Source organism: Dermochelys coriacea, chromosome 4 (genome assembly GCF_009764565.3).
Source record: "Dermochelys coriacea isolate rDerCor1 chromosome 4, rDerCor1.pri.v4, whole genome shotgun sequence".
Lineage (NCBI taxonomy): Eukaryota > Metazoa > Chordata > Testudines > Dermochelyidae > Dermochelys > Dermochelys coriacea.
In genome coordinates this window covers 39993730-40017931 of record NC_050071.1, presented here as the reverse complement: position 1 = coordinate 40017931, position 24202 = coordinate 39993730, and the positions used below count along the sequence as shown (strand labels likewise).

The window sequence follows — 24202 nt, the reverse complement described above, 5'->3', positions numbered from 1 at the left end:
CAGAAAAATAAGACAAACACCATATCACCTCTGGGTGAGCACTTTTCACAAAATGATCACTCTATACCTGACCTCACAGTCTTTATCCTCAAAAGGAAACCTGCACAACACCTTCAAAAGATGAGCCTGGGAGCTTAAATTCATAAATTTGCTAGACATTAAAAATCATGGCCTGAATAGAGACGCTAGATTTACGGCTTATGAGAACAGTCTATAACCCACTAACAAACCTGCCCCCTCCCTGGCTACCATTTTATTTTTTTTTTCTCCCTTCCTTTCCCTGTGACTGAAGCGGTGTTAATGGGCCACTTCACTTTAAATGGTTCCTTGAAATACATGTTAACTACTTATGCTAAACAATCTGTTCTACTCTGAGGGCTAGTCTACACTGGTGATGCTAAAGCGCTGCCATGGCAGCACTTTAACATGCCTTGTGTGGTCGCGGTGCAAAAAAATACCTCCACGGAGGTTGAAGCTCCCAGCGGTGGGGCACTGTCTACACTGGCACTTTACAGCACTGAAACTTGCGGCGCTCAGGAGATGTTTTTTCACACCCTGAGCGAGAAAGTTCCAGCGCTGTAAATTGCCAGTGTAGACAAGCCCTGAGTCTGAGTATGTTTCCCAGACCTGAAGAAAAGCTCTGTGTAAACTTGAAAACTTGTCTCTCTCACCATCAGAAGTTGGCTCAATAAAAGAGATTACCTCACCCACTTTTTAACAACTTTATAAATAAATAGAGAAACTTGGTGTAGCTTAGTACAGTATGTTCATCATTTTTACGTTACTTGCAGTACGAACAAGAAATAACACGTAAGAAGTTTTACCCAGAAGAATCAGTACCAACCCAATATGTTGCTGGGTGCCTAGCTCTTGTTTACATATAAATGATATGAGCTCATGCTTTATTTATATTGTATAAAATCAGCTTTTTCTCAAAGTACAGGGGGCCTTTCAGTGGTTCTAAATTCAGCTGTTGTCAAGATTTGCTGGAGCACAAAACATGCTTATTCACAGCCAGTCAAAGTGCAAGAGTTGCACTTCTGAGGAGAAAAACGTCTCCCAGTCTGCAAAAAGAAAAATATTGTATATGTTGTTAAAACGAATATTGTAGACAGAAAAGTTTGGTATCATTTGTAATGCTTCTGTGAAAGCTTTTTATCAGACCTGGCCTTGGCCCTGAAAAGTTGAAGAGCATGCATGTCAGAATAAAAAGCACTTAACACAGCAGGGGGAGACTTAAATAAAGACAGTTAAGAAAGATGATCTATCATGAAAACATTAATATAAAGTACATGTAGAGTACAAAGAAAATACGCACAATTCCTATCGACAACAGGACTCTGAATAGGCATAAAGGCCAGTCCTAGCTAATCTCAGCGCGGGATCAGATCCTAAAGTGACTGAGTTGTTTTGTTTAATTCTGATTGGTCTCCTATAGCTTATCAGTGTTAATGCTGATGGAAATTGAATTGAAGAATTTATGCTAGTGAAATGCTATTATACAAATGTACATGGAAAGGAAAAATAAAAGATGTGCAAAGAGCCAAAGACCTGTTGTTTAAACATTTGAAAGTTTACAGAAAACTTCCTGTAATATTTGTCCATTTCCAATAAACACCTTCACCTTGATGTTTTAGATTAGTAGGAAACTATTATCCTATAATAATGTTTTATTCCAGAGATGGTGCTTTTCAAAGATTAGATCATCATTTTAATTATTATTTATTTATTTAGTATAGGTGTCAACCATCAAATAATTATTTGGATTGCCTGATTGAGCTGTCTGTAGATTTTGTTGGACTTAATGTGTCACTCTTACTAGTTTTTCTTTGTGTATGTGGATGACGATTGTTTGTCTTTTCTGTAGAACAACAAGCCTCCAAATTCACCAGCTTATATCTTCATGATCGACGTGTCATATGGTAACATCAAGAGTGGCCTTGTTAAACTCGTATGTAATGAGCTGAAGACTGTGCTGGATAAACTTCCAAGGTAAAGAGATCACAGTGTGTTTTGTACAACTCACTTGCTGAACAGAGAAAACAAACAAGCTTCAGAAAATATCAAAATTATTATAAGTTTTAGGACAATAATTGACAGATCACACTAGACTACATATTTAACATTGTTGACAGTTCTAAAACAGTTTGACTGGCATCGAGGCTTGCTTAACTCATGAAGGGTAAAGAGCAGTTATGTAGGTTAAAGATTTGCTTGTTTTTTATGGTTTTAGAAACTTGAATAAAGACAGTTAACAAAAATGATCTATCATGAAAACATTAATATAAAGTACATGTAGAGTACTTTACACAATTCCATACACAATTCCTATCGCCAACAGGACTCTGAACAGGTATAAAGGCCTGTCCTAGCTAATCTCAGTACATGATCAGATCCTAAATACTGTAATTAGATTTTTTTTTAAAACATATTTTTGTCAAGAATTCTTTTTGTTGCTTTCATATAGTTTTTAATTCCTTTAAGGGAATTATTATTAACATTATCCATATAAGGCAGTCTAACAAAATTTGCCGATTCTCTTCCCCCCCCCCCCCATTTCAATGTATCTTTGCACTCCGCTGCTGTAGATAAAAGCTTTTGCAAGAAGATGAGATGAAATTACAATAGATATCACCCCCTCTCATTAAAGTTGTTGTTATTTATTTATTTATTATATGCATTTCTGAGATGCTAAAGGAATTGCTCTTTGCCTTTATTGTAAGGAGAAGGGATTGCTGTTATCCTATGATGGCGTGTGGATGGCCTAAACTGGGTCCAGCAGACAGGCAATTAACTCCATGCCCATGCCTCTGGCAACCGTATCCCATGGGGGCAAGGTTTATGGTAATAAGGAAGTATATCTGCTGAGGGCAATTGGAGCTAAGGGCTTATGCCAGGCAGTCCTAATGAAATGGCTCACTGATAGGCAGGAGAAAGGGCAAGTGAAGTGGGTAAGGAGTAAGCCCAGATCCTCAAAATTATTTACGCACCTAAATGCCTGGAAGGATCAGGGGCTAGGTAACCCGAGGAGTCTCAGGAAAGGCAACTCCCATACCAAGTTAAAAGGGATTAGTTTTCTATAGCCTTATCAGGACCTCTGTTTTTCCCATACTTGCTTAAAACTGTTCAACTAAAACTAAAATGTTCAAATTTGGGTGCTTAAAACCAATCCCCCAAATGTATATTTAGGCACTAAAGTCTCTGGAACTTGTGGGTGCTCATCACCTCTAAAAATCAGGCTCTGAATATTAGGAGTTAAACCCCTACCAGGCAGGCTCTAAAGAGAACTGTGATGTGTTTGAGCCATGTTAGTTAATGCTGTCGGCTTCCATATCCATGACTAATCTTTAGAATTGTGAGAGAGGAAACTGCAAAATTCACTATTGAGGTGATATGTGAAGAGTATCCTCTTATAGAACTGCCAGATGCATGTTGCTTAAGGGCGTTTTGGTTAACTAGCTAATGTGTGCACCTCTTTTCCACACAGTAAAGGAATATATAAGTGGAGACTATTATTAATCCCTTGGCCTTGTCAAGATACTAAATGTTGGAATAGCCTTCTTGGTGGTTACATCAGTAACACAGTAACTGTGTCTGAGTGGCAGGGTATAATTAGAACCTTCCCTTTGGAAATGATTCATCTATCTAGGTGCAGTTTGAAAAGTTTATTTCAAATATGTCATAATGTAGCCCAGGAAGTATAGACCATTGATTTATTTTTGATCAAAATAATCCTTTTATGATCCAGCTGTGTTCCCATGAGCCAAGAAGGGCAGATTAACATTCTACACCAACATGAGAATTACAGATTGGAGAAAGAAAAACTGAGTATTTTTACATTAACTTTGTGAATCACCATAGGCAATTCATTTTTAAGATATCTTGAAAACAGTGAGATCTGATAGGAAATACCATGTTAGGATTCTTTTATGTAGCTAATTTCTCTTCATTGCTTGACCCTCAACAAAATAGGAATTGTAATAAAACACTGTTTTTATTTCACCTTTTCCCCCTGCTTGTGGGTACTGGATGTCCAGTGCATAAGCATGGGCTCATCCAAAGGTCAGATTATGGGCTAGAGTCTCTGTTGGGATGACTCCACTGAAATCAGTGGGGTTATGCAAGCACAAAAGTTGGCCTCAAAAATGATACACTTTGACTAGCAGCTGATTTGTAGAGAAAATATTTCTGTAGTAAGATAAGAGGGCTTTTTATTTAAACACTGTTATCTTTACAGTTGTTGTTCCACTTAACAACACTGTTGTTATTTAATGACTGTATATACAGCAGGGACCAAGAGAACAAAACATACAGGGCCAATTAGTGGGAGCATGTATGTGTCCATAGGCAGGATTGTGTCCACAACCAAATTCTGACCGTGCTACAGTAGAAATAAAATAAAAATCTGTTTTTTTTTTAAATAACGGATGAAGTATTTCCTCAGAGTTCTTAAAAATATTCAACTGCAAACAATCAGGACCAAATCCTGACTCCTCTGAAGTCAAGGGGAGTTTTGCCATTGACTTCAAGTGGGAACAGGATTTTACTGTCACTGAAGGACAAATATTTTTCAGAGCATGGGTTCTATATCTGGACATTGTGATCAGGTTTCAAGTACTCATTTGCCAAAACCTTTTTTCTGTTGTAACATTTGGGTGGAGAAAGCTGAGACCTGATTTTCTAGAGAGTGGCACATTGGTTGTTTTGTGATTTGCACAGGTCACAAAGAGTACATTTTACCCTGGTGTAGAGGAGCAGCCAGTGCCTCACTCAGGTCCTCGTGATGGTGGTTTCCATCAATCAGTGTGCTTTTGAGAGGCCTCAGTACATCACAGATCAACTCGTAGACTATTGCAGACTGCCACAGAGAGAAAATCTGGCCCGTCTTTTCTGGACAGAGATGGTGTCCAGCTAACAACTCATATTTGAAGGGTAAACCCGGAGCAATCTTCATTTATCTTGACAAATGAATTTTAATTTTATGACTAGCTGACAGAGTTCTTCTCCTCTGAGATTTATTTGGGTGGGTGAATAAAATACCTATGGTTTTTATGATCATTCTTATCATAGGATAGGATGGGTAATGATGCTGTTCCTAGGATGGTAGATTTTTTTAAAAAAAAAATTTTGCAAAAGTTACATAGTATGGTAACTTTTTAGCATACTGATATATGTACTGTAGTATATTTTATACACTTAAGTTCCTAGTAGCATGAGACTTTGCACAGCATTGGGCTATTAAATTTTTGCAGGGCATATGAGTGAAACCTCTGGGAGTGAGTTTGTTTGAGAATTACAGTATCTGGTTTGTGGATTAGTGTCTTTCTATCATGTTAATTTGTTCCATGCACAAATGGCAATCATACACTTTCACTCTGAATGACTTCTGTTGTAGATTGATTTTCCTGTTTCCCTTAATCTAAATAATCTGAGTCCTTTCACTGCAGCTTCTGAGTGTCTTGTGACTGTTAAAGAATATGTAGACATACAGCCCTGAGAGGTAGGGAAATGCTGTAATCCCCAGTTTACAGATGGGAAACTGAGGCACAGAGAGATTAAATGATTTGTCCAAGGTCACACAGGAAGTAGATAACCGAATTGGGAATTGAACCTGGATATTCCACATTTTGTTTTTTATTTTTATTTTTTTAAGCAATGTTGTTGTGTTTTAATGGGGGAAAAGAATCAGACAAATGTTCTGACCAGCACTAGTAGTAATGTTTCTGCCCAGAGAGCTGTAGGAGGCGCTATCTTCGTAAGAATAAGGGCTGAATCTGCTGTTTACAAAATTCCTGGAAGAGAGACAGCTGTGAGATATGCAGTATGGCAGCCCCATATCTGTTGTTGACCTGATAGGAGCAAACAACAAGCAGTATTGAACAATTTACACGGTACATAACACAGCTATGGAGGGAATGAAAGTGGCTGTTAAACAGAAAGAAGCAACATGAGATTTGACTCTCACAAGTCCCAAAGTACCATTAGATCACCAGAAGATGTTCCCAATAAGTGGAATTACTGTTCCATCAGTCATTAGCAATAAGTATCACTGAACTTTAATCTGTTTCCAATAAAGCAGATTTTTCAACTAACTGGGTCTCCTTTTTAGATTATATGTGACTATTGGTCAGTTGATTCCATATTCAGGACTTGCCCTTTGGACGGGAGGCACATTTAATAAGATAGATTTAAAGAAATCAACTAAACAAAAAGTTTATATCAATTAATTTAATTAGATTATATTAACTAGCACTAACACTAAGATTAGGACATTTCATCTTGATGTTGTTTGTTCTACCACACAGATGTTTCAGAGTAGCAGCCGTGTTAGTCTGTATTCACAAAAAGAAAAGGAGTACTTGTGGCACCTTAGAGACTAACAAATTTATTAGAGCATAAGCTTTCGTGAGCTACAGCTCACTTCATCGGATGCATAACACAGATGTTATCTGCCAGCACCCTGGCATTTCAAACAACTCTTATTATTGCAAAATAAATGTTTCAAAATTATTTCCAGGTCTGTTTTATATTTTTCTCACAGAGAAGAGCAAGAAGAGACCTCAGCTATTCGAGTTGGCTTTGTCACCTATAACAAAGTTCTCCATTTCTTTAACGTAAAGAGCAACCTAGCTCAGCCTCAGATGATGGTAGTATCGGATGTTGGAGAAGTCTTTGTTCCTTTGCTGGATGGTTTCCTTGTCAACTTTCAGGAATCACGATCTGTTGTGAACAAGTAAAGAACTAATGTTTCATTTTTGAATATGAATTGAATATGAATATTCTTCCAAAAAGTCAGCCAGAAATCTTGGAAGCAGAAAGATCACTACCTTGAAATAAACTGGATTATTCTGTATTTGTTTTTATCTGAAAGTCTTAGAAGCAAGCAAGCATTTAGAAAGCTTGTACCCTAGTTTTCCAGTTCTGAAACACAGAAAAGAGCTATCAGCTGGCCTTTTCAAAGCTGAGATAGAAGGCAAAATTTACCCCATGTGTGAGAGAGAACACAATGTACTGGACATTGCTTGCAGAACATTGGAAAAGGGATTGGAGCATTGTGTAGTATACTGCATGTATTTCACTCCACTGACATGTATGCTACAAGCTAACCATGATCTTATATTCCTGAAGTCCTCCTAGTACAGTTACTCCCCAAATTTAAGCTACTCTGCTTTTTTTATTTCAGTATCATGTGTGACTTGACATTTATTTTATAATTAAATTTAAAAGTGTAAATTTTGTAAAATTTAAAATCCAGACAGTTTTATAGTGGCTGGAAACCTAAAAATTTGCATTACTAAAATTCCTTTGAATTTTATTTTAATGGAAAGCAAGTTATTGTGTAAAAAGGCTTGATGTGTTACAGATTTTTAGGTATTAACACAAGTATTCTAACCAGCTGAAACATTTGATCCTTTTTCCCTTTCATAGCTTGTTGGACCAGATTCCAGAGATGTTTGCAGACACTAACGAGAGTGAGACTGTCTTTGCTCCTGTTATCCAGGCTGGCATGGAAGCACTAAAGGTTAGAATGTTCCTGTGTTTGTGAGAACAAAGTCTTTATTAGGATAAGCTATGAAAATTCACTTTGCTAATGACTTTGCCAAGTTCTCCCACAAATAGCAGTGGGAAACCAAAAGAAACCACTGATAGTTTCCAGAACTTAGATTCCATAATTGACCAGGACAAGTGGGTGAATGATTGACAGACACCTAGTTTCAGCAACAGGCCACAGCTTTATTAATTATACATTGGGGAGGGGCACTACATTGCCCGCCCCTGGTTCTCATGTACCAGGCATTTAATTGGGTCCAGTAAGAATTACTGGGCTTTTACCACAAACCAAATAACTCAGGTAGACCCTCCCCAGTCTATCTCAGGAACTCAGCTCAGTTGTGAAACTCTTCCGCCGATCACATCCCCCACAGAAGGGTGGTGGAGTAACCCACAGGGCTGGGTGGGGGAACCTCTGTCCACAAAATCTTCAGACGACTCCTCCACTCTGAGCATTAGGTCCAATTGCGCATTCTCAAGGCTCATTTACCACTGGGCGCTGGCCCTGTTAGCCTTTACCCTCACTGGACAACGGCTGAAGGTTGTGATGAGTCAATAGTCATAACAGTGTGATATGTTTCAGAGTAGCAGCCGTGTTAGTCTGTATTCGCAAAAAGAAAAGGAGTACTTGTGGCACCTTAGAGACTAACAAATTTATTAGAGCATAAGCTTTCATGAGCTACAGCTCACTTCATCGGAACTCTAAGGTGCCACAAGTACTCCTTTTCTTTTTGCGAACAGTGTGATATGAATCTTGTATCCCATTATTTCTAACCCAGACGTACCTCCAGGTGGCTGCCAGAAAGGTGAACAAAAACAACCCACTGGACTACAAGCCACTTTGGTCCAATGGAAAAAATACTTCCTGACCCCCTAAAAACAAGGGGTCAGTGAGACCCCCACAGCATCATGAGCAGCACAGCTATAAGTAGAGGGAGAGAGGGAGGGCAGGAAAGCTAACTGGACAGTTTTGAACAAGAGGCTTTTGAAAAGCCAGGGTTAGCTTAAATAGGTGGTTGCAGGGAACATAGCAGCCAGTCAGCTGGCCTTCCCTCTTTTGCCCAGCCAGGGACTAAGCAGAGAACCAAAGTGGGGGTTGAGGGAGGCAGTAGCCCCTGCCTCCTTCCCTACCACATATGTGTGTTGGACTTCTCTCATTCCCTGCTGGCCAGTCTGAAGACCTCCCCCCACTACAGGCGGTAAGGGGGTATTCTAGCAGCATGTTCGAGCCACTATACTGAAGTTTGGGTCGGTGTTTCCATTTTAATATCTATTTTCCGATTTTTGCTCACTGAGAGGCAAATGGAGACCCTAGTGCCCAGTCTGCATAGACTGGACACTTGAGAGAAGAAGGGGATCAGGCTGTGAAGCAGTTATGGAGGTTACTTCAGCTGGAATCTTAAGTAATGTACTCTGGGCACTTACACAGCCCCCTTACCCTTATGTATACCGGGAGAATGAGAAGAGTCAATGCAGTGGTGGGACCCTCAGCCCTGCCCAGGCCCCGGCCCCAAGCATACTCTTCTTTGTGTACAGAACTGCATTGTTGCATCCGATGAAGTGAGCTGTAGCTCACAAAAGCTTATGCTCAAATAAATTTGTTAGTCTCTAAGGTGCCACAAGTCCTCCTTTTCTTTTTGAGAACTGCATTAGTTCCACTGAACAGGACACTGCCATGGCTTTGCAGGAGAGGGCTGGATTTTCCTCTTAATCAACAAGTTTTAGTAGCTTGAATGCATCTGAAGGTGAAATACCCTAGACACAGTGCATCTCCAGTGTTTTCCCATGTGCCTGGTAAGTGCTAACACTGGCAATTAAAAGAATGCCACCAGGCTGCACTGTAGCTTTTACAGGGACAGAAAGCAACAGCTAGTGGTTTAAAATACAATCAGTTTGATTATCTGTGATGTCTTTTATGTCTACAAATAAAGCACAAACCCACAAGATGATGACCTTCTTGCACTAAAAAAGGAGACTATTTCCTAGGCCTTTTTGAGCTATTAATTTAATAGCTCTTCTCATGAACTATTTTACAGTATCACAATGTACGTGTGCAAAGAAGATGTATTCATTTAATCTGTTCTTCTGTCAGGTCCTTTTTCTAATGGTATTTACTTTTAGTTTTAAAAAAGTAAAATTGCCATTCAGAACTATACAAGTTGTAATTCCCTCTGATGTTTGCAAAAAAAGGGAAATGGCCCTGATATTAACCTGTAAAGAATAGTTACGAATAGTAACTGCTATTCATAAGGCTTTTAATGCGGATAGCACACATTCTATGTGCATATTAACAAGAGAACCATTCCAGTCTAAAAGGGAAAAAATGGGTTAAATTCATACTGGTGGAGATAAATTTTGGCCTAATACATATACATAATTAAAACTGTCTAGCATATTTTCAGTTCAGAGCAGCTTTAACCAAGAGCAACGCTAAAGTAAAAGGACTTTCTGATTTTTAATAATGTGATAAATAAGATGTTGCCAAAGACGTTTGTTCTAAAATAAATTGAGGAAATTGACATACACATTTTCTTTTTAAAAAAAAAGCCACATGTCTGAGTGAAATCCCAGCCCCACTGAAGTCATTAGGAGTTTTGCCATTGACTTCAATGGAGCCAGGTTTTCACCCCAAGAATTTAACAGTTTGCATTGAAACTATCCACTCAGAATGCAGTTCTCTCATGTCAGTGGGACTATCAAGGTTTTGAATTTTGAATTTCCCAGCTTTTCTCAACATGCCAACACCTTAATTTACTGAAACCTTGGTTTGTTTTTGTAAAGTGCATACACCTTTGGCTGTATGTAGTACATAGTCACTGGAATTGCAAGTATAATTTAGGTGTGCAGTTACACACACGTGTGTCTTTTTTTTTTAAATCAGGAACTTTAATATTTAAACAAATCACAAAAAGGGCCATTATAATTTTGGTTTCCACTCCAGTGGGCAGTCTCAGTAGAAAAATGAAGGATTAAATAAACGTGGATTTATCACTTCTGGATAGAAATGTCAATTAAATTAGAACAGGGTTGGGATACTTGTACTGTTGCTGCATCTCCTGTTCTGGGAATTGAGCACAGAGTGGCAATCTGAAGCTGTTGACAAATACCAAATTTTGTTAAAATTTTAAGTGTAAAAAAAATGTGAATATAATTTGCATTTACCGCATCCCTTAATTACAAGAAGAAACTTTTTTTTACATGTGTAGATACTGGAAGTTTTGACTTTTCCATCTAGAAGTGTAATTTTTGATGCCAGGCATTTCCCTCAAGAATTCATTCATTCATTCATAAATTTTAAAAAAAACCTGAATAGTGGCTCATGTGCATTGAATTAAATATTTTTAGGACTTTTACAAAAAAAATCTTCTAAAAATATCACGCATTTATATATAAAAAATTAGAAAAATGCCAAATGGAATAGACATCGCTCACAAGGGAAAGAAATAAACAAATATACAGTAAGTACAGGCACAAGAAAATTATAAATCTATAATGAATTCACTTGATAACAGGTCAGTCTGGACCTGTCTGGAATCTTCTTGTGTACATTTATTCTGCAATTCATCCTGTTAGCCATGTAGACTGTTTTTCTTTGTGTTTCTATATCTGTAACATCCCACACTTTTGCCAGTCATTCTGTTCACTTCAGTGCAGAACATTCCTATTAGAATCTAACAACTGCTGTCCTGCCAGCTGTTAGCAATTATTAAAATGATCACACTGACTGTCTTCATAAGTAGGTGAAATGGAAGATTAGGTAAAATTTTGGCAGAAGATTCATGGTAGTGGTGGTGAGTTAGTTGAAGAATATAGAGAACTCCTAAATTCCTGAATTCCATATGAGGTCATTTTCTTAAAATTTACCACCTATGCTAGATGCTGGACTTAGCAGAAGAGGGCCAGATCCTCAGCTGGTGTAAATCAGCATAGCTCCACTGAAGTCAGCATAGCTTTGCTAACTTTCACCAGCCAAGGATCTGGCCCAATGTCTTGTGTACACAGACAGCCCATATTGACTTCCCTACAACCTCTGTGCATCTGGCTTGAGTTGGAAGGACCACCTAAGAAGGTTTTTTCAATTTCAGCATCCATTCAGTCTTTGGATTTGCTTCTGAGTCTTCCGTCAAGGTGGTAGCTTTGTATGATGTGGACACTTGTTCAATAGATACTGGACTAAGAATACAAACTTACTTCATGCAGGTTGCCAAACAATTGCCAGCACCAAGCCACACGATATTTGCATTCATTACCTCGAGCAGAAAGGCTGTGGTTCCCTTTACCAATCTCTTCAGCCGTCCTCTAACCCCATATTTTTTTCTTTTTGGGCTTGTCCCAGATTATATGGGGTCTGATCCAAAGCCCACTGAAGTCAGTGAAAAGACTTCCTCAATTAGATTTGTTTCAGGGCCATAAAGATATCATGCCTGGATAGCACAAGGTTTTTTTCTGGCTAGCAAGATATATAAACGTACAGGATGAATACAAAGAATCTTAAGTCTAGAACACCATAGCAACCCTTCTTTTAGCCTAACTGTTAAGCTTTGCTCAAATATTAAGGGATCCCATGAGCAAAGTTAGGCTATTGTCTTCAGACCTTTAAAGAATCTTTAAAGATTCCTTGACTTCAGCTGAGCTGTAGCTCACAAAAGCTTATGCTCAAATAAATTTTAGTCTCTAAGGTGCCACAAGTACTCCTTTTCTTTTTGCATATACCCTAGTGATCCAAGAAGAAAAAAACTCTCTCATTCCCTGCAACATATGATTTAAATTTGAAATTATTGTTTTTTAAAAAAGAACTTCTCCAGATACATATGTATAACTTTTATTGACATTATTCAAGTGGAGAAAAAAGAATTGTCAGGGGGCCAGATTCTTCTTTCCTTGTTCACACACCACTCTGATTGACTGCAGTTGGACTCACTCACATCTTGTTATTTAACATTTATATTGCAGTAATATTTAACTCATGGGCATTAAAAAAAAATTAAATTGACAGCAGTCTGGGATACGTATTGTTAACTTTGTCCATCGAGACTAGATTCCTATGTGGAAATCACTGAAACACCACATATGACCAGACATATCTATGTTAGTTTAAGCTATTTATAGATATTAAATTCCCAGTGATTTTCTTTTGGGATTTTGGTGCCATGAAGAGTTCAGTCTCTAAACAAATGGACAATTTAGCTTACAAGAATTTAGGAAAAGTTTACTTTTGTTTACACAAATACATGAAAATTAGGTTAATCTGTTTATACCAGCAGCAGAATAAAAGGTTGTTACTATGTATTTGTAACAGGCAGCAGAATGTGCTGGAAAGTTGTTTATCTTCCATTCTTCATTGCCGACTGCTGAAGCACCAGGGAAGCTAAAAAATAGAGATGACAAAAAACTGATCAATACGGATAAAGAGAAGGTATTTTCTATTTAGAGTTTACAATGAATTGAGAAGAAAATTGTGATTTTTGTTAGGTTTCTTTAAAGAATGGGGTAAATTTCGATAACTACATATTAATTACTTTTATAAAGTTCTCATCATCCTGGTGCATGAGTACTATTTATCTAATTAATACACATTAATGTCAATCCTAAATCAACAACAAAGTAATACTGCCCTAAATTATAGAATCACAGAATATCAGGGTTGGAAGGGATCTCAGGAGGTCATCTAGTCCAACCCCCCTGCTCAAAGCAGGACCAATCCCCAACTAAATCATCCCAGCCAGGGCTTTGTCAAGCCTGACATTAAAAACCTCTAAGGAAGGAGATTCCACCACCTCCCTAAATAATCCATTCCAGTGCTTCACCACCCTCCTAGTGAAAAAGTTTTTCCTGATATACAACCTAAACCTCCACTACTGCAACTTGAGACCATTAGTCCTTGTTCTGTCATCTGCTACCACTGAGAACAGTCTATCTCTATCCTCTTTGGAATCCTCTTTCAGGTAGTTGAAAGCAGCTATCAAATCCCCTCTACACCATAAATGAAGCCTGCACAAGTTTAAAAAAAAAAAAAAAAAAAAAAGCCATTCCCTTAACAAGAAATTTTGATTACTGTTAACTCAGTGCTTTTTTTTTTTTTTCTCCAAAATCTTACGTTAAATCTCAGCATTTTGATGCAATTTCCTAGAGCAAAGATGACCAGATAGTGGCTGGCATAGGTTTTAGGATCCCTGGCCTAGTTCTCTACCTTAAAAGTTGAACTTCAGTGCCATCTGTACCTGACCTGGGCTCCTGTGTGACACCTCCTTTCTAAATGGCTGCGTGCACACTGTGGTCTGAGCCATCACAAGTCCTAGCTTCTACAATTTGGTAGGCTCTGGGATTCAAAGGGTTCCATGCTCCATTGTGAGCCAGGCTTCCCAGGAACACAAAAGGAATGTGCTCAGTATTAGGCCCCAAGTTCATTTTTTCATTTTTAAGACAGGCAAGGAAGGGGCATCGTTTCAGTCGTCTTGGCCCAGAAAAAGGGCATCAAGAAGCAGAGGAATGAAGACATTTTTAATTTTTCAAGTAGATGGTTGAATTTTGACATATTATCAACAAATATCTTAGGTGATGTCCAAAGAGAAATTACCATGACTTTTTTTTTTAATTGTCTGCAGATACTTTTCCAGCCCCAGGTGAATTTTTATGAGTCCCTGGCCAGAGATTGTGTGGCTAATGGCTGCTGTGTGAATCTGTTCCTCTTCCCAAACCAGTATGTGGATGTAGCCTCCTTGGGTCTTGTCACAATGTACACTGGAGGAACTCTTTATAAATATAACAATTTTCAGGTGAGTGCTAACAAATTCCCTATCTGTCAGATTAGTTGCCAGGAATATACTGTTTTCTTTCCATTATAAAGGAATATCTAGTCTAGTCTAGCATAAAAAATGAGTGAAGCTGAGGAGAGCTTGTGTGTGTCCCCTAGTGGACAGAACGCAAAACTTGGAAATGACAAGTCAAGCTCAAGTTAAAGACTTTCAAAAACATGTTCAGTCTCTGAAATGAGCTGGTTAGTATCTTAAAATGAACCCTGCTTACTTAAATACATTAAGACATTTGAATGCATTGACTTCTGAGAAGGTACAGCAATTATTGTTGAACATCAAAAATGGAAATGCTTATGTCCAAAAGGAAACGGACATTCTTTGGAGAAAAATGAGAATCTAATCATTTACTCAAAAAGTTGCGGGTGTTTCCCAGCCATGACAAGACCAACATGCTCAGGAATCATATCTTTCCAGTAAAGCATTAGGGTGAAATTCATCCCAGTGTAGAGGGGACCCATATTTGAGAATTTCTGTAGGCAAAAGGGGATTTTCTCTGTGCTCAAAACTGATCTGCACGTGCATTTTCTTGCTGACCAAGCAAGAAACACACACACGATGCACAGTCCTGGCTGGGGCCTTAAAATCCATCCTCCAGGCAGCCATCCGTCAGGAAGGGAATGTCAGTGCTGCAGCTCAGTAGCAGTCAATGGAATGCACCCTGACTCACAGGGTGATGATCCCTTTTGGGAGTAGAGGAATTCTAAACGTCCGAGATTGTAGGAGTGTTTACTGTTGAATTGGATTATTCTTGCACATCCTCATTTCTGTTCAAAGGGATATGCAGAATACTGCAGATGGCTCATGTTTAAAGACTACAAGTAAAGAGGATGTTTTACATACACATCTATTTAAAAACATAAACTGTTTTAAAGACTATGTGGCATTTTTTGCTGTTTGCTGCCATCCAGTGGTGGATGTCAGCTTTGGTTTTGATTTGTGTTTTTAGGTACTTTGTGATGGTCCCCAATTCCTGAGTGACCTCAGGAAGGACATAGAAAAAAGAACAGGATTTGATGCAATCATGAGGGTTCGCACAAGTACAGGTAACAGGACCCTTTTGGAATGAGAATTAACTTAAGTGCACGTTTCAGTTTTATGTCACCATATTTGTAGTTTCCTGGAGAAGAGAATTGTTGAGCACTAACAAATCATATTATTTTAAATAATAGCATGTTGGAAATGTTGTACGTGTTGTTTCTACGATGCCTCATATTATTTTACACCTTCAGGGCACTTTGCTAGAAATAGAGGTTGAGGGTCTACCTGCAAAAAATGTACATGCCTTTACATTTGAATATGCAGAGTTCTGCTTGTGCATGAAATTAATCTGCACATACAAATACAGATTCTGCTCACATTACACACACCTCAGGAGCTTGGTTTTTATGTAAACCACTTCTATCAGCCGTTGTGCACCCATTTGTTCCCAGGTTTTGTAAAATGCTCTGTTGTAGTGAAAACCTGTTTTTTCCAAACAACTATTCTTCCTACAAATGTAGGTATTCCAGGACCAGCTTTAAATAGAGCAGGTGTCCAGAGGGGCACAAACTCTTCTGTGGATGTTGCAGCCTAGCACCAACTCTGCAACAGTCCTTCCTTTACTCTGGCTCAGCTGCCAGATGGGGAGAGAGTCTTCTGTTACCATGCCTCTTTTTGGCAGTGAAACCAAACATGGCGGCCTACCAGAGTACGTGGGGCCTCCCAGATATTGAGGTCACTCTGTAGTTCCGCTCTCATTCTGTAAAGCATATTGAACATCAATGAATAATGCGTCATAAAGCCACATTGCTTTAAAAAAATATTACAAATAGAAAAATAATTTTCTTTGATTTGTTATCTGACTCCAGGTTTCAGGGCCACTGACTTCTTTGGTGCCATTTACATGAACAACACCACAGATGTAGAGATGGCAGCAGTAGACTGCGACAAAGCGATAACAGTGGAGTTCAAGCATGATGACAAACTGAATGAAGACAGTGGAGCCTTAATTCAGGTGACAAACATTATATCTGTGTCATTCCGTTAAATAATGTGCCACATTTATTTTTCAAAAAGAAAAGGAGTACTTGTGGCACCTTAGAGACTAACAAATTTATTAGAGCATAAGCTTTCGTGAGCTACAGCTCACTTCATCGGATGCATTTGGTGGAAAAAACAGAGGAGAGATTTATATATACACACACAGAGAACATGAAACAATGGGTTTATCATACACACTGTAAGGAGAGTGATCACTTAAGATAAGCCATCACCAACAGCAGGGGGGGAAGGAGGAAAACCTTTCATGGTGACAAGCAGGTAGGCTAATTCCAGCAGTTAACAAGAATATCAGAGGAACAGTGGGGGGTGGGGTGGGAGGGAGAAATACCATGGGGAAATAGTTTTACTTTGTGTAATGACTCATCCATTCCCAGTCTCTATTCAAGCCTAAGTTAATTGTATCCAGTTTGCAAATTAATTCCAATTCAGCAGTCTCTCGTTGGAGTCTGTTTTTGAAGCTTTTTTGTTGAAGTATAGCCACTCTTAGGTCTGTGATCGAGTGACCAGAGAGATTGAAGTGTTCTCCAACTGGTTTTTGAATGTTATAATTCTTGACGTCAAGAATTATAACATTCAAAAACCAGTTGGAGAACACTTCAATCTCTCTGGTCACTCGATCACAGACCTAAGAGTGGCTATACTTCAACAAAAAAGCTTCAAAAACAGACTCCAACGAGAGACTGCTGAATTGGAATTAATTTGCAAACTGGATACAATTAACTTAGGCTTGAATAGAGACTGGGAATGGATGAGTCATTACACAAAGTAAAACTATTTCCCATGGTATTCTCCCTCCCACCCCACCCCCCACTGTTCCTCTGATATTCTTGTTAACTGCTGGAATTAGCCTACCTGCTTGTCACCATGAAAGGTTTTCCTCCTTCCCCCCCCTGCTGTTGGTGATGGCTTATCTTAAGTGATCACTCTCCTTACAGTGTGTATGATAAACCCATTGTTTCATGTTCTCTGTGTGTGTATATATAAATCTCTCCTCTGTTTTTTCCACCAAATGCATCCGATGAAGTGAGCTGTAGCTCACGAAAGCTTATGCTCTAATAAATTTGTTAGTCTCTAAGGTGCCACAAGTACTCCTTTTCTTTTTGCGAATACAGACTAACACGGCTGCTACTCTGAAACCTGTGATTTATTTTTCAGTAATAATAAAATACCTTCCACTGGACGTAGAGTGGGTGGACGTAGAGTACTGATTTGAGTCAGGCAAAATTTATACAAACTCATTGCAGTCTTGCCAGTGACATTCTGCCAGTTAAGGTTCAGAGGCATGTTTTAATGGACAACAAAGTTGTAGTAATGCTATTCCTATACACCTTAAGTAAAGAAGGTCGAATCTGGCCATAAGTGATTGGCCTAACGTTATGCAAGTAGTCTATGGCAAACCCACATCTGAGTCCTAGACCTCTGCTGTAGCCAACATCTGCATGTAAGTATGACCCCCATTAGGAAACTACGGTCTTTCAGTCAGAATCACAGCCACCTGGCATGTTGTTGCAGGACACCATAATTGGTTGGCCCATAAAACTCAAAATTCTTGCAGCCATCTGTCAAGTCATTTCCTCACATGAGGCCAGGGAATTAAGTTCCCCATAAACTTCTGCCAGTGCACCATCCATGGACTCTTAGCAAACACTTCCCAACATGTCAGCTTGCCTAGTAGTTGTGGTAGGCACGAATGAGGACTCAGTTGAAACTTCTAAAATACATTTCATGTTTGACTCCACAGGGGAATCTCAGGGTATGAACCCATTGCTGTGTCAACACCCTGCTCGCTTCTACATTTGTTTCTCATTTTAATATTAAGAAGTAAACGTTTCCATAGGTTCAGATTTCTTTGTTTAAAAACTTGGTTTTTAATTATAAAAACAATTATGAACATGATTTAAAAATTGTTTTTTAATTACAAAATAACTTCAGGATTTTTTTAAATATTTCTCATCTTTAAAGAAATCCTTACAGAAATAAACTACACCTGGACTAGGAGAGTATCATCTCCCAAACTTGATTTAAAATAAATTATGTAGAAACATTATTATAAATCGGCAACTATTTGTAAACACATACAAACATTGGGTCAACTTCACTCAAGAAATGGGAGGGTTTTTTTTATTTCTCCATTGGCAAGGGTAGGGCTTGGTCCTACTTTTTCCCTAGAGAAGAAGCTCAGAGCGCCTCTCCAGTGCTTGGGATCCCCCGGTAGCCACAAGCATTGGGCGTCCACATGGAAACCTTCTGCCCATGCTTCCAACTGCCTGCATCGCAACTCCCTACGTAGGAACCATGTTTACCAGGGACTCTGCCCACCATGAAATTGCATATAATGCCCCTCTCCTGCTCAGAGTGGTTCTACAGCACAGAGGTGGAAGTTCTACAAGGTTGTACTGCAAGTTGGGTTGGGGTTTTTTTGTCATGTGTCTGTGTGTGTAGTCTACGCCTCCTGTTCAACCCCATCACTTTGCGAGACCGTGCCTGACCTAGTCTCACAGGACCCCTGTGGAGCCTCCCATGACAGAAGGCCTGTCAGATTGGGGGTAATTGGGAAGCATGTTCTGTAGATGTAGGACTTGCTCCCTGCCAGGAACCGCAGGCATTCATGGAAGTGGAAGGGAAGGATGGGGATCCTTGTCAGGAGCAAATGGATGCACATCTAATGCATGTGAAATTACATAGTTGTGAGCACTCTGCTAGCCAAGGCTGATGCCATCGCTGCTTATGCTTTAGCGCTAAAGTTAATATCTATTCCCAATAATCTGTCAATGGGGGTATTCTTGGAAGTTTCGATTTAAAAGCTGATTACGGTTCAGAATTTTCTGCCTTTAAACATATTGGTGATGCTTGTGATACATCCATCTAAGGAATGTAACTATCCCTTGGTGTTATCAATGAGAAAATGTCACCAATTTATTATAGCTGCTTATTCGTGACTTCTCTTTTTAAGCCCCCGAAAATGTGATCGCTTATGATCTTCAAAGCTAAACCACAAAATTACCTAAACTGTTATTTTTGCGGTTTTTCTTTTGTCATGCTCCTAGAAATATAATGTATGACTCAGTAGTTAATCCTTGAATAAATACAGTTCTATAAAACATAACAGGTCTTGTGTGAAGTAATTTCCTAGGGCCATGGTACAATATTGACATTGGATGTACATTCCTTGTAGACTTTAATTTTACATCTCCATTTCAAATGGGAGCTGTTCATAAAGGGTCTGATCCAAGCACACTGAAGTCAATGCAGTCTTTCCATTTACTTTAGTGGGCTTTGGATTAGGCCCATAAAGAACAAAACAGTGAGAGTTTCATTCATATTGGTGCACTGTGAAAAGAATTACAAGGTACAATATCCTGATTAATACAATGCAGGAAACGTGTTCGCCAAAAAAAGAAATCCTGTTCTCAATTCCTTTCTTATTCCATACCAGTTCCCCTAAATACGAGCACCATATTTAAAAAAAATAGAATCAGATTCCAGTGCAGTAAATCAGAATGATAAAAAGCACTCAAATGTTAGAGAACAGCTTAACTTTTTGAGATTGTCTTATTAATCTTTTCCTCATATTCTTTTTCTTCCTCCCCTTTTTTAATCATGTGGTGACAGCAATAATGTGATGTGTCTAATAGTTGCCAGATAGCTTCTGCCTATTTTGTGGCATGTATTCATTTACAGTTACTTGCTGAAATGTTTTCTTTAATAAAGTTTTTCAAAAACTGAACAGTTAAAACCTTGTGACTTTCTAAAACAAAGTTGTTGCCAGTTCTTGCTGTTTTCCAATGATGTCATCTGTCTGTGGCGCCATGAGAGCAGCAAGCTTTTTAATCACTCATGTTGTTGTGTAAATTTTAAGATTAGTTGCTTCTATGATTGGTTTACACATCAGTGTATTTACATTATGAATGTTGAGGAAATTGCTCCTAAAGCTTATTAACATCTGATGAATGTTGCTAGTCCCACCTCGCATAAAGCATCTGTTATTGCTGTCTTATGTTGAAAGTGCAGAAGACCAGTCGATGGTGGGTTTTTTTTGTTTTATACTAAAATAAAGTTAACTGTGGTGAAAACTAGAACTTCTCTTATCATTGCAGTGTGCTGTACTTTACACTTCGATAAGTGGGCAAAGACGACTCCGCGTACACAATATTGGCTTAAACTGTAGTTCCCAGTTAACAGATCTCTACAAGAGTTGTGAAACTGATGCACTTATAAACTTCTTTGCAAAATCAGGTACATTTATGAACTGTCACTTATTTTTGTTTTAGAAAAAAATATATACATATGGAGCATGATTCTCCTCTAATTTAGACTAGTGCAAATCTGGAGTTACACCAGTGTACAACAGAGAAGAGGTTCAGGACCATATATTTTCTAAGCAGCAGACACAGCTTTTTGTATCTTGAATATACTTAGACAAAGTTCTTAAATATTGCTGAGTTATTTGTAAGTCAGGCAGCTGAAACAGATACTGACTTAAAATAGCTGCAGAAATAATTTTACTTTCTTTAATATTATATGCAGGTTAAATATGGGCCTCTGAAACAAAGTTTTTTATGTCTAATTAACTTTAGGATGATCTTTTCTTTATTCTGTAATGGCAGCTTTCAAAGCCATTCTAAGCCAGCCCTTGAAGACAATCAGAGAGATCCTGGTGAGTCAGACTGCTCGTATGTTGGCATGTTACAGAAAGAATTGTGCCAGCCCATCTGCAGTAAGCCAGGTAAGATCCCGCTCAAGGAAAATGCTCAATATCGGAACTTGTACCTGAGATAAATAACTTTGCAACACTGCAAAAGCAGTGATGCCACAAATTAAAATTTCAGAGTAAGGTTTAACTTCCTTTCATTCTCCATAAGGAGTTTTTTCTCTCTTTATCCCCCCCCCCCTTTTTTTTTTTTAAAGAAAAGCAGTGATTGGTTACATTTGAAGTGATGGGCTTTACATAAGAGTTCTGAAAGTGCATGTTTCAGAGTAGCAGCCGTGTTAGTCTGTATTCGCAAAAAGAAAAGGAGTACTTGTGGCACCTTAGAGACTAACAAATTTATTTGAGCATAAGCTTTCATGAGCTACAGCTCACTTGCATCCGATGAAGTGATCTCTAGCTCCCGAAAGCTTATGCTCAAATAAATTTGTTAGTCTCTAAGGTGCCACAAGTACTCCGTTTCTTTTTGTGAAAGTGCATGATATTTCTCATTATCAGATATTTATGACTTATTACAACAATTTGTAGCCCACTAACCCCTCTTTTTGTCTTATGACTACAAGAGTGTTAACAGGCCACTTCACCTTGAATGGTCCCTTAGAATATGTGCAAACTGCTTATGTTAAACTAACTGTTTGACCTTGTATTTAGCTGTGACACACAAGTACCTTTCCCAGACATGAAGAACATCTCTATGTAGCTCAAAAGCCTGTATTTAGCAAATGGTGTAATGCTAACCATAGAGCAATATGGAGATGAGGAGGGAAGTGAATTCCCTAGCTTGGGAGTTCTTTAATGTTGCCAGCCAAGGAGCAGCTAGTCTAAAAAGGGTTTCCCCTGGCTTTCCCCAAAACCTTATACTGATGACACACTGCTTGTTTGTAGTTGCCAGCAGTGTTTTAGTACCAGTGCAGTAATCAACCACACTCTGGAGTTGAATCCAGATTGAATGAAAAGCTACTTTAACTTGTAAAGAGAAGGGTCATACTTTTCACAATACTGTGTGGTGATCTACTCTGAAGGTAAAGTAGAATCATAGGACTGGAAGGGGCCTCGAGAGGTCTAATCCAGTCTCCTGCACTCATGGCAGGACTAAATATTATCTAGACCATCCCTGACAAGTGTTTATCTAATTTGCTCTTAAAAATCTGCAATTCCACAATCTCCCTAGGCAATTTATTCCAGTGCTTAACCACCCTGACAGTTAGGAAATTTTTCCTAATGTCCAACCTAAACCTCCCATACTGCAATTTAAGCCCCTGGCTTCTTGTCCTATCCTCAGAGGTTAAGAAGAAGAATTCTTCTCCCTCCTCCTCATAACAACCTTTTATGTTCTTCAAAACTTTTATGTCTCCTCTCATTCCTCTTTTCCAGACTAAACAAACCCATTTTTTTCAATCTTCCATCATAGGTCATGTTTTCTAGACCTTTAATCATTTTTGTTGCTCTTCTCTGGCCTTCCTCCAGTTTGTCCACATCTTTCCTGAAATGTGGTGCCCAGAACTGGACACAATACTCCAGTTGAGGCCTAATCAGTAGTGATTAGATAGGACACATGAAGCAGTTTTACAGGTTTCAGAGTAGCAGCCGTGTTAGTCTGTATTCGCAAAAAGAAAAGGAGTACTTGTGGCACCTTAGAGACTAACAAATTTATTAGAGCATAAGCTTTCGTGAGCTATATGCTCTAATAAATTTGTTAGTCTCTAAGGTGCCACAAGTACTCCTTTTCTTTTTATGAAGCAGTTTTGTTTGCTTTAAATGCTTTTTCTGTATATAGTAGATTCAGGATATCTATGCTTCTACAGCGTGGTCTAGTGGAGAAGGCACAGAACTGGGGATTTGAGACCTGGGCTCTGTTCCTGGTTCCCCCATTGGCCTGTTGGGTGACCTTAGGCAAGTTACTTAATAGTTCTGTGCCTCAGTTTTCCCATCTAAAACTGGGTATTATATTATACTTCATTGCAGAGTTACATAATTAACATATCTTTGTTTTCTTCCTTGAGGTGGAACCTATCAATTTAACTGACTGCTGATTACACTCAGTAATAAGATTATAATTGTTGCTTTATTTAAAGCATTTATACATTAAGAATGTTTGTAATCACACTGGCATTTTAAATGTTTTAAACTGATTTACAACAGGCTGATGTTTTATTCCGAGCATCACATTTTCATACAATTACACCAAATATGCATTCTGTGACCAAATTTACATTAGAATAACATCCTGATCTCATTAGCCACTCACCTTCCAGCTTGTTTATGATTAATGTAATATTGTTCTACATCTTTCACTTACAAAATTGGGTTGGGAGGGAGCTGAAGTAACTTTTACTGCATTTTATTAGTGCTTAATTAACGATTCCAAATATATTTCATAATTGACATATCTTAAAAAATAAATGGTAAAAGATAGTATATTTAGAAGCAGCTTATAAATCCAATAGTAGATTGAGTATATTAAATAACAAGAATTTTGTCTTTCAGCTTATCCTTCCTGATGCGATGAAGGTGCTACCAGTTTATATTAATTGTTTATTAAAAAGTTGCGTGCTAGTTGGCAGACCAGAAATTCCAACAGATGAAAGAGCTTATCAGAGGCAGTTGGTCATGTCTATGGATGTTGCTGACACCCAGTTGTTTTTTTATCCACAGCTTCTGCCAATTGTAAGTATACATTAGCAGTGGATCTTTTCTAGTGGGGAAATGCTATTTTTACAGGTTTCAGAGTAGCAGCCATGTTAGTCTGTATTCGCAAAAAGAAAAGGAGTACCTGTGGCACCTTAGAGGCTAACAAATTTATTTGAGCATAGGCTTTCGTGGGCTACAGCTCACTTCATCGGATGCATTCAGTGGAAAATACAGTGGGGAGATTTATATACACAGTGAACATGAAACAGTGGGTGTTACCATACACACTGTAAGGAGAGTGATCACTTAAGATGAGCTATTACCAGCGGGGGTGGGGGAGAAAACCTTTTGTAGTGATAATCAAGGTGGGCCATTTCCAGCAGTTGACAAGAAGATCTGAGGAACAGTGGGGGGTGGGGGGGAATAACATGGGGAAATAGTTTTACTTTGTGTAATG

The 24202-nt window shown here is 38.6% G+C and overlaps 1 protein-coding gene and 1 long non-coding RNA gene across 6 annotated transcripts in view; one reads left to right on the top strand and one right to left on the bottom strand.

Moving 5' to 3' along the window:
* SEC24D (SEC24 homolog D, COPII coat complex component) overlaps nt 1–24202 on the top strand; it is a 92720-nt gene that overhangs the window by 62433 nt on the left and 6085 nt on the right. For 2 of the 4 annotated variants that reach the window (XM_043513422.1, XM_038399222.2), the window contains exons 11-20: nt 1868–1992; nt 6542–6733; nt 7429–7522; nt 12851–12967; nt 14157–14327; nt 15313–15409; nt 16214–16359; nt 20504–20642; nt 21014–21132; nt 23602–23781. In XM_043513422.1, the coding sequence (XP_043369357.1) occupies nt 1868–1992; nt 6542–6733; nt 7429–7522; nt 12851–12967; nt 14157–14327; nt 15313–15409; nt 16214–16359; nt 20504–20642; nt 21014–21132; nt 23602–23781 (1380 nt within the window). Of the gene's footprint in view, nt 1–1867; nt 1993–6517; nt 6734–7428; nt 7523–12850; nt 12968–14156; nt 14328–15312; nt 15410–16213; nt 16360–20503; nt 20643–21013; nt 21133–23601; nt 23782–24202 lie in introns of all 4 variants that reach the window. The other 2 variants (XM_043513421.1, XM_038399220.2) reach the window with 1 other exon arrangement.
* The window catches only part of LOC119854575, a 28970-nt gene continuing 17031 nt past the window's right edge, over nt 12264–24202 (bottom strand). For both annotated transcript variants that reach the window (XR_006280898.1, XR_006280897.1), the window contains 2 exons: nt 15734–16104; nt 12264–12919 (listed from right to left, as the gene is read on the bottom strand). This is a non-coding gene — a long non-coding RNA (uncharacterized LOC119854575). The remainder of the gene's footprint in view (nt 12920–15733; nt 16105–24202) is intronic.